This window comes from Carettochelys insculpta, chromosome 7, assembly GCF_033958435.1.
Source record: "Carettochelys insculpta isolate YL-2023 chromosome 7, ASM3395843v1, whole genome shotgun sequence".
NCBI lineage: Eukaryota > Metazoa > Chordata > Testudines > Carettochelyidae > Carettochelys > Carettochelys insculpta.
In genome coordinates, this window is record NC_134143.1 from 44,819,178 (window position 1) to 44,832,807 (window position 13,630).

Below are 13,630 nucleotides of genomic sequence, written 5' to 3' on the forward strand. Positions count from 1 at the left end.
AGAGCTAGGTTGTTCTATTTTAAATCTAACATGTAACATGACACTTCAAACTAATCCAGACTCCCCAAAAATGATTGATTTAATATTGTGAAGTGTTTGAAGCTCACAGAACATGCTAAATGTGTTTTAAGTGTACAATGAGACTAATTACAAGTTGAACCTTTCTAGTCCAGAGCTTTCTTGTCCAGCAACATCCGTAATCCGGCATGATTTTAGTTATTCAGATGATCACTTTTCATGGAAAAACAAGTCATCCTGTGGCACCTAATAGAATAACAGATATTTTTGGAGCATAAGCTTTTGTGGGCAAAGACCTGCTTCATCAGATGTTCATAGAGAGGTTCATCTGACGAAGCAGGTCTTTAGCTGTGAAATCTTACACTCCAAAAATATCCAACCAGGCCTAAGGAAACCCCAGCAGCCCTCGTTGAGCTCAAGCCCCAGGGACTCAGCTGGGTCTAGGGGAACTCCAGCAGGCCCAGGACTGGGAGCTGGCCAGGGCACAGAGCCCCACTAGCAGCTCTAGCCCTAGTAACCCACAGGGGAAACCCTGGTGGAACCCCCACAGCCTGAGGGCACAGAATATCTTAAAATGATATTTACATTAAATAATAATTTACACAAGCAAATAATTTACCTGTCAAATTTTATGAGCTACTAATAAAATTATAAAATAATAAAAATTATATTAAGTGTTAAATTCTCAATTAAATTATTCTATTATGTTCAAACAAGACCTGAGAAATATTATAAAATACACCGATAACATAATCTGTAATAAATAATTATGACTTTCCAATAGAAGTGCATTTTTTTTGGTGCCCATGAAAGCTATCAGTTTTGTTCATGAGGCCTTCAGAAGGCTTTGAGTTTGACATACCTGGAGCATTGTGCAGCAAAAGATGTGTTGTCACCAAGAAGAAAATAAGTTGTATTGAAAAATTGATTTTTGTTACTGATTTAAGTTTCTGTTCTGTCTACAAAATAAACTACTAAACTAAACTAAAACACACTACACTGAAGATAAGAATTAAATTTAAAAGTACCATTTTAACAAATGAAGTCTTTGGCAAGCTGCAAATAATCCGATATAAAAATCTTTGCAGTAAAAACTTTTATTGTATTATGTACAGGGACATGTGTCCTGATGAGTGCCTGCCAAAAAAGATGAAGTATCACAGGTCAACAAAGTTTATGGAACTATTTTACAAAAATCATTTATTCTTGAAAGATATTACTTTTAGGGTATTTTATCTGGATGCTGCACAGAGCCCAATGACAAATATGCAGGTTGGATGATAACATAAAAAGCCAAGAAAGCTGAATACAGTAAATGCTTTAAAGGTAGGAGATGCTAAAACTTATTTCCATCCTACTAGAAATTATGTGAAGTGCTGAGTGCCTTGCATATACAACTGTCAGACTGTAGCAGAAACTGCACCCTATTTTAGGCTCTTTTACAGAGCTCAGATTAAACAACAACTTTTCATCTTTACTTATTCATCTCATCAAAATGCCAAAAACCAACACACTGACTATCCACTTTGCGTGCAATATTAATGTTATGATGCTTTGACGAAAAACGAATTTACACAATAAAACAAAATTGATATTTTATTTGCACTCTACAGCCATGGTTCTCAAACTCAAATTTTCCTTCTAATCTTCTCCATTCATGTTCAATTTTTTTTCCCCATCTACTTGTGGGAATTTTTTTGGGTTCACTGATGCATGTGCAAGTGTGCACCATCAGTGGAAACAAAAACCTTAGCTGTGGGCTTTCTGCTACTCAGTGGGCACACAAGTTCAAAGATTACAGGGAACACTGGTTGGGAATTCAAAGTGAATTATGACCCTGTTTTAATGGGGTCAACAGCAGTGGCACTGAACTTGCTGGGACCAAAGCCAAAAGTCCAATCCCCATCACCCAGGGCTGAAGTCAAAGGCTGAGGGCTTCAGGTTACAAACCCCACCCACCCGGGGCTGAAGTCCTCAACCTTCAGCTTTGTCCCTCTCCAACCCAATAGGAGTGTTTAGACTTTGCCCCCCCCGCCCCAACCAGGGGTGAAGGGGATCAGTCTTCAGTCCCCCCTTCTGCAGTTGTGAAGTAATTTTTGTGGTCAGAAGTAAGTGACGGTACAATGAAATTTGAGAAACCCTGCTGCAAAGCAATCCCCTAACAGTGAACTCAGCAATGCTCAGACAAATGAACTCCCCCATGCTGAGCTTTCGATACACTCAATATAACAGCAGATAAGGTCACTGTTAAGAGGTTTAATGTCACCTTCCAAGTTTGGTAAAGCTGCAATTTGTATTGCTTGTAAGTGTCTACTGGAAATGGAAAAAAAAGTCTGTTGGAGTGCATTACTACAAGCAACACAACGATGTAGAGGAATGCACTAGACTTTCCCCACAACATCTTATGTCTATGATTTTAGTATAACATGGCTTGGATGAAGCATATTCTGTACACTTTTAACTTTTAAACACGGCTTTTGCTTGTTGATATCAGTGGAAGTTGAGAGCATTCAGACTAATATACTAGAGACCTAAACATGCAGTTACCTAACTCTCAGGTCAGTGGGACCATTCATGTGCATACCATGAGGCACATGATTAAACACTTTGCTGAGATTCTCAGAGTTCCTCTGAGTGACCTGGGCTGATCGGGAATTGGCCTACTCTAGGGTAACAAATATTTCTGAATCATTTACCATCAAGAGTTTTCTGGTTTTATTTACTGCCACAAAAATATTTTCTTCAGTGTTTGACTCAAGTGTTAAAGATGCACAACTCTAATACTTCAAACACCAGCAAAACAATTGTTCACATTCTGCTTTGCCAAACTTATTTTGCAAGTTCTACATTAGCGTTGCTATTCATGAAACTCTCACAGTGCACACAGCGCTGCGCTAGCCACACACACAAACACACACAGAGGATAATTTATAGCCCTTTTTCTTCTTTTTTCCAGTTATTTTTCATTCAAATGAGTCAGTGATCTCAGCATTTGACTGAGGGGGTAGTTGTTTGTGGGTATTACAGAAGTTTGGGTTGAGAAACAGTTTAAGTGGAACCAGGGAGGACACAAGGGGCATTTGACTAGAGAAGGTATTCTAGGCATAACAGCACTGCTGAAAGTGTAAAGATGAAAATGATGAGATAAAGGGAGAGGAAAGAAGAGTTTAATTAAACATAAGAATTAGAGGTGGAGGGGATAAAAATGAGAGGAGAGGTGCAGGCTGAGTGGGTTCCAGTGGATAGTTTCTTGATACCACTGCAGCACTGGCAATTGGATTCCCTATATGTGACTTGTGCTGTACTTTATCTCTGCAGTGCACAAAGTGATTAGCTGCTTCAATGACATTAGCAAAGTCACAAGAAAATTTATTGTATGATATTATCATAAAGAGAACAACTGATGATGATTCAGAGTCAGGATGAAATATAAATCAGATGCACTTTAATCAAATAATTGCAAATAAGCAGCAAGGTATGTTACATATTTCTAAATGGAAGATACAGGAGTAACTTTGCCAAAGCATGTTTCAGGTTGGAACATTTTGTAGTCCGAGGGGCTAATTCCTCATCAAAATAGACTCTAATGTATCATTAAAGTGATACCCACAATCTTCTGCTGCTACTTTTACTTAGTTCCAAGTAGAACAGGTGCTTGAATTATTAAGACGCCCTTAACATGCAGAAACCCATTTGCATACATGGTTCCTGGAACATAGCATTGAAACACAAGCCTTGAGAAGGTGAAAAGGAAATATAAATGACTTGTTACATTCAATTATGTCACAGTCAAATGCAGGTTATAAGCAGCTCACCACATAAAAGCAGAGCCAAAGGATAAATATACAAGCCAGGAAAGCCAAATCAACAGATTAACAAGTCTTAACAAAGCATCTTTTGAACTATGTGGAATGTGGTCATCTACACCCACCATATAACATGAATATTCTCTGGAATCATTTTAGCACGCTTCCATTTTCATCAATTCCTCAACTCCAAGTAAGTATAAAAAACCCGGATCAGTGTCGAGGAAAATAATTGAAGTATTACAAGCAGTAATCATTCTTGGAAAAGTGTGAAAACAAAAGTTTAGCTCCTATTTATTGCAAAGTATGAGACTTTTCTGACACAAACTTTGGGCAGAGCCTTCCCTCTGTGGGTGACATCAAAGAGTTTATGTTTTTCTGTAGATTCAGTGATTGTGCTTGAGACGAATTCCCTTAAACATGGCAGTTGACGATAAATTTATTAATCGAAGCAAACCTGTGGCTTTGCCAGGTCCAAAATAATTGTCCATCCTTTTTAGAAATGATGAGAATATACTGTACTCTGGCCCTTGGATTTCAGAATCAGTAATCAAAATCCTAGCGCGGTCAATGAACAGAAATAGTCTTCAAAACAGAAGTGGGAAAAAAAATCTATCAGTCTTGTAATTAAACTAATTAAAGATTTTTGCATTACTCTTGGCAGCCGAGACAGATTTTTCAAAGGGAGACTAAATTCACCCTAACTTGAGGGAAGGATTTAAACCTTTCCTCATGTTGCTGATTATGGATATATGCCTTACCTCACATGATGAAAAATGAATATGAAATAAAGCCTATAGCTGGTGCTGTGCCAGACTTCCTGAAAATTAAATCAAAGGGTAGCACATAACTCTTGAAAGTCTTTGAATTATATTAATCTAAATTAAAAGTATTTGAATATCCTTTGGATCTCTGATATTCATTCTTTTAAACATTGTAGAAAACCCAATCTATATAATTAGCAGAAGATGACGGCAGAGTTACAGTTACCTCTTCTGATCATTCCAATAGTGGTGAGCAAACTTTTTATATTGGGCCCCCACTTTTTGTCCCTGCAATTAGATGGGCCCCACAACCTGTCTAATAAAATCCAAACCAACGGAAATTTCTGTTATGTTCATATTAAAAAAAAAAAACTCTTTTGGCATGTGCCAGCCTATGTGAGGCAGCAACACAAACTGCAATGTTGCAAGGACAAGCACACAATGGGAGAGAGGATACTCAGTATACAGATGAAGGCAAAGCATGTTTGAAGAGACACTTTCCCCAGTCTTTCCAGGCAGCTATTTTGTTTGTTTGTTTGTTTTAATAATCTGTTTACAGAGCCCTCCCAACTCCAGCAGACCAAGGCAGTTCATGTTGCTCTTTCAAGAGCCTGACCCAGCCTAGGAGGAATAAAAAAATAAAAAAACAACAACAATAGGTCCCTGCTGTTTAAAGACACCCCTCACCCCTTTTCAAGCCCTCCTGGGAAGCATTTGAAAGTAAACAAAAGAACTAAATAAAAGATTAACATAATTGCACTTTAAAAAAAAAAAAGCCTGGACTCTCTCTGGAAGCTGAAACAAGGGGCTGTGCCAGTAAAAGCACCATCTCTTACCTGCACTCAGCTGCCTCTGCAAAATGTTAGGGTGAGGGACCAGAAACGAAGTCAGGGAGTGCACGGGGCAGGGAGGTGGACTGATGAGCCAAGAAAGGCTGCAGGGAAGCAGTGTAGGGGCCTCACAGAAGGAGGGAGGATTGGAAATGAAGCTGGCCCTCTGCAGCAGGGAGGCAGGCACCACAGCGCACAGCACAGTTGTGCACAGAAGCTACAGGGAGGCAGCAGAGGGCCCTGCGGGGGTGGAGGAGCCAGTTGTGTTGCACCCCATTTTTGAAATTTCCTGCCCCCCGGGAACCTGCCCCCCACAGTTTGCACACCCCTGCAATAGATGGGAAATATAGACCTAGCCCCAACTTTGTAATATTAAATTTTCACCAAAAGGGGAATCCTTTTTTAATTTCAAGGAAAGAGAAAAACTGAATTTTTAAAAGAGGTCAATGAAAAAGAAAACCTTATTTTTTTTAAATCAGCTGTGTTCAAACATTAGAAGTGCCAAAATTAAAGTTGCCCATGTAAACTTTACTGTTTCCTTTAATCATATGAAAATAGCCTTGCCACAAATATCCCCAAAATCGGTGACAGAACAGAGAAAAATGACATTTATTCCACATCTCAAGCCGGCGCTGTTGGACTTAAACATAGAGAATTGCATTTTGCTTTTCACACTGAATGGAGGCAGAGATCATGAACTGCAAATTAGGTGATCATGTAATTAAAAACTATACCACAATACAAAAGTAGGTGGAGTAAATTGTACAAATATGCCTTATTTTCAAATTCTTTTGAAATGGTTCAGTCAACAGAAGTGACAGGCAATTTCTTATTCTCCTAGTTGTAATGTGTTTTTAAATGGCTTTTGAAAAGGATTGCTAAAAGTGGCATACTCACAATTTGTGAAGACTGTTAAGGCCCACAAATACTTCTGGGGTTAGACATCCAATTCTGTTATTGGAAAGATCCCTGAAATAAACAAAATAAGATCAAACGCATTAGTTGTGTATTACTGGTGACACATCTAAATAGCCAGAGACAGCCTTCATGGGTAGTGGATGAACCTGCTGCCTGGGGAGGCAAGTTCTCCAGCCTGTGGCTCCACACATACTCCACCCTGCTCCTCCCAGGCCCTGACTACTCCCCCACTCCCCCACACCTTCCCCACTGTTTCCCTTTTCTCTCTACCAGCCGGGATAACAGCCAGCAGAGGCCCTGGAGCAAGGTGGGAGGCGGCCCAGCTCCATGCCCCCAGAAGGAGTGGAGCCAAGGGCAGATGGGGCAGGGCCTAGGGCAGTCAGCCCATAGTGCCACCCAGATCACACCACTGGTGCCTCTTCTTCTCTCCCTTGGAGCTGCACGGAGGGGTGCACCACCGTTGCTGCAGCACTTCAAAGGTGCCTGGAACTCCAGCAGCCTTCACTGCCGAAGTAGCAGTGGAGGCAGCCAGAGCTGTGGGCTTCTTTGAAACACAGCTGCCCCCTTTTCCCCCACCCACATCGGTGGGCTTGCTCTCTGCTCTTCCATTCAAACCACATCCCTTTGTGCTCAAATGTAGCAAATAACATTTGGAGAAGAACGCTCTTCTAAAATTTCTTTTTAAAGAAAATGGGCATGTTTTCCATTGCATGCCAGATTGTGTAGCCTGGACATGCAGAAGGTGCTTAATTTAAAGCACTAAATTTGGTGCTAAGTGGTCGTCGGGCTAACTAAAATCATGATGGATTACAAATGTTGTCAGATGAGATTTCCAGATTAGAAAGATTCAGTCTATATTAACAGTTATGGATCCCTCTTAACAGTTTAGATTTCCTGTAATACATTGGATTGAGTTTTACGTTAAATGCTTTGTATATGAGTGTCTTGTCTCGTCTCTACAGACCTCAAAGAGATTAAACATAGATTTCATCTCACAGCAATCATTTTTAACAACAACTTAGTAAGGATAAAATGGCACATATTTTATTTGCTGCACACAATAGTTTCTGCAGCCTTGACCAAATCCTACATATCATCTATTTTTCCCATTATTAAGCAGCTCCTGCCTCAAAGCCAACACTCTTCCAGATGTGGAAGACTGGATGAGAGTTTTGAAGTCATCAATGCCACTCTTTAATTAACCAGAAATTTAATTATTCAGCAATTCAACAAGTGTACTGCTGCCTCAGCAGCGTGCCTAGTGTCTGCAGACTAAAAATTTTGAGAGATTGGCTCAAACCATAAATCTCAGACCTAGATTTCAAGCATTTCAATAATTCAGAGATGTTTGTATTCAGGAATGTCTTGGGACCTTGGGTCTCTAAAAGGAAAATGATTAGGACTGCAAAATGAACAGCCCATGTCTCACATGCTTTTAACAAATAAGCTATGAATGTCTTATTGGCAGTTCTTCTTAAAAGTTATGACAAGCAAAGAAAAACCCCCCACAACAACAAAATTGTAGCCCAGGAAACTTTCGTTATTATGCCCATTTATACTCTGATTTCAAAATTAACTTACTGAATAACTGAAAGCATAAAGCACAACTTAAGAGCAGGTTAGACAGACGCGCATTGGAGATGGTCTAGAGACAGTGGGCAGTGCTTGGTCCTGCTGTCAGGGCAGGGGACTGGACTTGATGACCCTCTCAAAGTCCTTTCCAGTTCTAGTGTTCTATGATTAATAGTTGCCATTAAACCATTTTATGTTATGTTATAAACCCAGGTTGGGGGGCTGTTCAGGTAAGTGGCACCAGTGGTTCTGGCTAGTGTTACTGCTTTTCTTCATCTCTATCCACTTTTTTTTGTATTCCAGTGTGCCCCTCACTCTCTCTCACACACAAAACATACATGTCAAAGGAGCTAATGCAAGAAGTTGGATGGAAAGGTCACAGTAGGCGCAGGTGAGGAAGAGGTGGAAAAATCAATTTCTCCAATAAAAGCAAAAGAAAATAATTCAGCAAAGTTTCTGGCTACATTTCTTGCAGCTTACAAATAATATTAATCTGACCAAAGTAACATAAACAAGACAGCTTTTATGTCCTGGAGTACAGACTAGGGGTGTTTGGCCCTCTCACAAATGTACACCATACACTTCTTAAAGTTCTAAATTCTCACTAGGTTTTCAACTTAACCACTCTCAGTAAGGATTCAAAAAAATCCTGTCAGGGTATTAATAACCCCAGTGTGCCCATCCCTGCAAGCCCTGTAAAATACACTGGCTGGCACAGCAGAGTCTGTTCCTAAAGGAATTCATGGGATGGGCCATGGCAGATCTGCTGGACCCATTCCAGGATATCCACTTCATCAGAATGATATCATGGAGTCATGAAGTCGTATGATGTAGACTATACTCTCCAGAAGAGTGTATGCAAGGTTCCACGTTAATGTAATTCATAACTCCAACAGGGATACTTTCAAGCTGCAGCTACCAGAGCTCTCCCACCATTTACAGTATGTCAGCTCCAAGGAAGACTTCATTGTGTCACTTGAGATTTTCCACCCCATGGCTGCGTCTACACGTGCACGCTACTTCGAAGTAGCGGCAGTAACTTCGAAATAGCGCCCGTCACGTCTACACGTGTTGGGCGCTATTTCGAAGTTGAAATCGACGTTAGGCGGCGAGACGTCGAAGTCGCTAACCCCATGAGGGGATGGGAATAGCGCCCTACTTCGACGTTCAACATCGAAGTAGGGACGTGTAGACGATCCGCGTCCCGCAACATCGAAATAGTGGGGTCCTCCATGGCGGCCATCAGCTGGGGGGTTGAGAGATACTCTCTCTCCAGCCCTTGCGGGGCTCTGTGGTCACCGTGGGCAGCAGCCCTTAGCCCAGGGCTTCTGGCTGCTGCTGCTGCAGCTGGGGGTCCGTGCTGCATATACAGGGTCTGCAACTAGTTGTTGGCTCTGTGTATCTTGCACTGTTTAATGAAAGTGTGTCTGGGAGGGGCCCTTTAAGGGAGCGACTTGCTGTTGAGTCCGCCCCGTGACCCTGTCTGCAGCTGTGCCTGGCTCCCTTATTTCGATGTGTGCTACTTTGGCGTGTAGACGTTCCCTCACTGTGCCTATTTCGATGTTGGGCTGAGCAACGTCGAAGTTGAACATCGACGTTGCCAGCCCTGGAGGACGTGTAGACGTTATTCATCGAAATAGACTATTTCGATGTCGCAACATCGAAATAAGCTATTTCGAAGTTGGGTGCACGTGTAGACGTAGCCCATGTGTATTTTAAACCATATGTCTCTAATTTCCTGACTTTCAAATGCTTAGCTTGTAATCTAAACTGAACATTTTTAAACTGTGTTTTGTGTGAACAGCAACGATCTAAGAAATCAACAGATAATATTTTGCAACATTTAAATATACTGTTTGCAAGCTAGACTGGTATTGCTTCAGGTATTGTTCCATCTCTCCCTATTTTTTCCTATTACCGTCTGCATTTATTTACACATGTCCAAAATAAGAACATGAGAGTAGGAATTTGAGGGAAGGAGATGCTGTCTTGTAACTAAATAGTCAGAATCTTTTAGACTCACTCCCCGCAAAATTACTAAAAGACCAGGGCCTCTTTTTTAAATCTCACTGCGTTTCAAGTTATATTTAAAAAAAATGAGAATTCAGGATAAATCAAACACTTCTGTCTTCTTACTAAAAAATGAAAATATTCTTCATCAGCTAAACTTTTTAAAGTAATTTTTAAATATAGCAATTTTTTTTCTTACACATCTCAATTATATTAGTTGGTCTAGTCCAGAAAAGAGCAGTTTATATAACAATATTAAACATTTATTTTATATGTTTTTCTCCTGAAAAGATCATTATTGCATAATGAATACTAGCACAGAACAGAAAGACATCAGTAATTTTCCTAATATGTCAGTGTCACTGGATTGTCTGGGAAGTCTGAAACATAATAATAATAATAATAATAATAATAATAATAATAATAATAATAAAAAATGAAAAATAGCAGTCAAATCCTAATATTATTTGGGTAATACTTTATCTGAAATTAATAGTATTTTTCCATGACCAAAACTGAGTAGGGATTTCAGACTATGACTGTACTGTGTGCAAAACTGCAAAACAAAAGTAAATTTCAGTTAAAAGAAAAATCACAAACTAAAAACTATCTCATCTCACCATCCTATTCTTGTAGTTCTCAAGAAGAGACATGCAGAAATAGGCTATTTCTAACAAAGCTACAACACAACCTCTTCTCACCCTCTATAACAACAAATGTTATTTTCACAACATGTTGCATAAGCTGGCAGTAACTAAAATCTGTTCACTGTAAACTATTTTTTCCTAATGAAACATTAGCAAAAAGAGAAAATGACAGCTTGCACCAGCTTGCTACACATAAGTCTCAACTGGGCTTATTACTTAGGACCAAAATTGTTTCATGGTACAAAAATCTGGTACTCATTTTATTTATAAAATGTTTACATCAGAAATGTTGACTCATAAAATTGATCTTACAGAAAATAAATATTTCTCTGTTAAATAAATTAATCCCACATTTTGTGCTTCCCAAATTTTTATTTTTTATGTAGCCAATAACCCATACTGTAACACAATTTGCCATTGTAAATAATGCATTCCCACAATACAATCAGTTCTTGGAAAGGGTAATCCGCAGGCAAAAGTGTCATTTTTTACAGGCTGTTGACAGCTTGCAAATTTGTCCAGCTCACTCAATGTAACTATGTCCCATTCAGCTGCCTGTTACACTAGCTCAGTCATGTATTACTCTCACAGGACATATGAGAAACAATAGGAAATGAATGCAAGTACAGTCCAATTACAGCATTTAGACTCAAGTAACATTTTTTTTTATCTTGAGCTAGCACTGGCTGTTCTTAGCCGTGTCTACACGTGCACGCTACTTCCAAGTAGCGGCACCAACTTCGAAATAGCACCCGTCACGGCTACACGTGTTGGGCGCTATTTCGATGTTAACATCGACGTTAGGCGGCGAGACGTCGAAGCCGCTAACCCCATGAGGGGATGGGAATAGCGCCCTACTTCGACGTTCAACGTCGAAGTAGGGACCGTGTAGTCGTTGCACGTCCCGCAACTTCGAAATAGCGGGGTCCGCCATGGCGGCCATCAGCTGAGGGGTTGAGAGATGCTCTCTCTCCAGCCCCTGTGGGGCTCTATGGTCACCGTGTGCAGCAGCCCTTAGCCCAGGGCTTCTGGCTGCTGCTGCTGCTGCTGCAGCTGGGGATCCATGCTGCATGCACAGGGTCTGCAACCAGTTGTCGGCTCTGTGGATCTTGTGTTGTTTAGTGCAACTGTGTCTGGGAGGGGCCCTTTAAGGGAGAGGCTTGCTGTTGAGTCCGCCCTGTGACCCTGTCTGCAGCTGTGCCTGGCACCCTTATTTCGATGTGTGCTACTTTGGCGTGTAGACGTTCCTCGCAACGCCTATTTCGGTGTGGTGCTGCGCAACGTCGATGTTCAACATCGACGTTGCCAGCCCTGGAGGACGTGTAGACGTTATTCATCGAAATAGACTATTTCGATGTCGCCACATCGAAATAGGCTACTTCGATGTAGGCTTCACGTGTAGACGTAGCCCTTGTGTAATGATCTTCTACTATTGCAAGAATCTGCTCTTTGTGGATAGGAATGGAACATTTTCATGGTACCAAACACAGAATACATCTTTCTGAAGCCTGGTATGGTAAATCTCAGGAGTTCTCTGGCTAGAACTCCTCCTGCAGAGTCTTTTTGTTAGCTGTCCCATTTCCTAAGACCTTTTGCCTTCTTTGACTTTTTGTTTGATGTCACACTGTCACTTATTCAAAATGATTTTTTATGACTCAGCAAAATTAGATCATGGATTTTGCAGGTTACTCATTCTTCCCACAAGAGGTCAGAGTTGTGTTATTAGATTATATGGCTGGACCAGTAATTAACATTCATTCTCATCATTCCACTTCAGTGTAATTATCTTGTATATTAAACACAGATCATAATTAAATGGAAAATGTGTAGATTTTATATCATATATTTTCATAATACTGCCATCCATGGATTTAATCAATAAGAAATTGGTTAACTTAATTTCTTCAATACACAGAATCTTCCTTCCTTGCTGAATGAACCTGGCCTATGGTACTTATGGGTAAAAGTGGGCCTCATAACACAAGAAAATTAGTACAAATAATTTTTTATTTCATTGTGCTTGTTAAGTCATTGATTATATATTTTTAAAAAAATGATCAGGCACAGACATTTATTTAGCATTAAAAATAGAGCATTTCTTTTCTATAAGACAAAAATATATTTTAACTACTCCAAAACATGCCCCCAAATAGAGCAGAAAACAGAAACAAGACCCATGTAGAAGAAAATAGATTAAAAGACTCTAAGTACAGCATGGGGTTTTATGTCATTTACCCAAAGACCTTATCTTATTATTGCTTGGTGGCATACTCAAGTTCCCCAAGGACAGATATGTCGATATGAACACAATTTGCAGGGTAATTCAAATGGAATTAATACTTACAAGCGCTTCAGTTCTGAAAGTCCAAGGAAGGCTCCAGGCTCAATAGTGCTAATCAAGTTATTCTTCAGATCTCTAGAGATATATAATAGGAGGAACAATTAATTACCACTTTACCTAGAAAACTATTCTCATACATGAACAGAAGAACAAAAGAGGTAACGTTCTAAGGGTTATCCTAATCTTTCTTTGGTTTTACTCAATACAAGAATGCATGTACTTTGGAAAGCAAAACAAAAATATTTCCAACCTGACAGCTTGTAAATATATGGGGATATTTGTCAATAACATAGTTGATTAAGATTAGGTGAAAACATGTACAGCAAAAGTAATTGCCCTTTGTTTTAAATTATTTTAAATAAGTTCCCCAAACAGGTTTTCCAGCGCTAACAATCTAAGGAAAAATAAATTAGGCAAGAGAACATTTACAGTGAGGGAAATAATTAGATCGACCTATTGGTTTGCTTATTCATTGTGCTGTGCACATTTGCACTCAAAATATTCTTCCCTCCCATCTACGGAAAGCAAAGGAACTGGCATTTGGTGTATTGTGCAGATACGGTGCTTTGGCACACGTGCAACTTCTCATATTTGGCAGTCAAGTGCTTCATTGTGCACTTGATAACCATCCAGGGGATCCGATTTTATACAGACAACAAATATTTTACTAGCATTAGTAACCTCACCTGCTACTGGCCCATTCCTTGAGGCAGTAACTGCTCTC

General features: G+C 40.0%; 1 protein-coding gene across 2 annotated transcripts in view; it reads right to left on the reverse strand.

Moving 5' to 3' along the window:
* ADGRA1 (adhesion G protein-coupled receptor A1) overlaps positions 1-13,630 on the reverse strand; it is a 513,902-nt gene that overhangs the window by 292,405 nt on the left and 207,867 nt on the right. For both annotated transcript variants that reach the window (XM_075000431.1, XM_075000430.1), the window contains 2 exons: positions 12,910-12,981; positions 6,316-6,387 (listed from right to left, as the gene is read on the reverse strand). In XM_075000431.1, the coding sequence (XP_074856532.1) occupies positions 6,316-6,387; positions 12,910-12,981 (144 nt within the window). The remainder of the gene's footprint in view (positions 1-6,315; positions 6,388-12,909; positions 12,982-13,630) is intronic.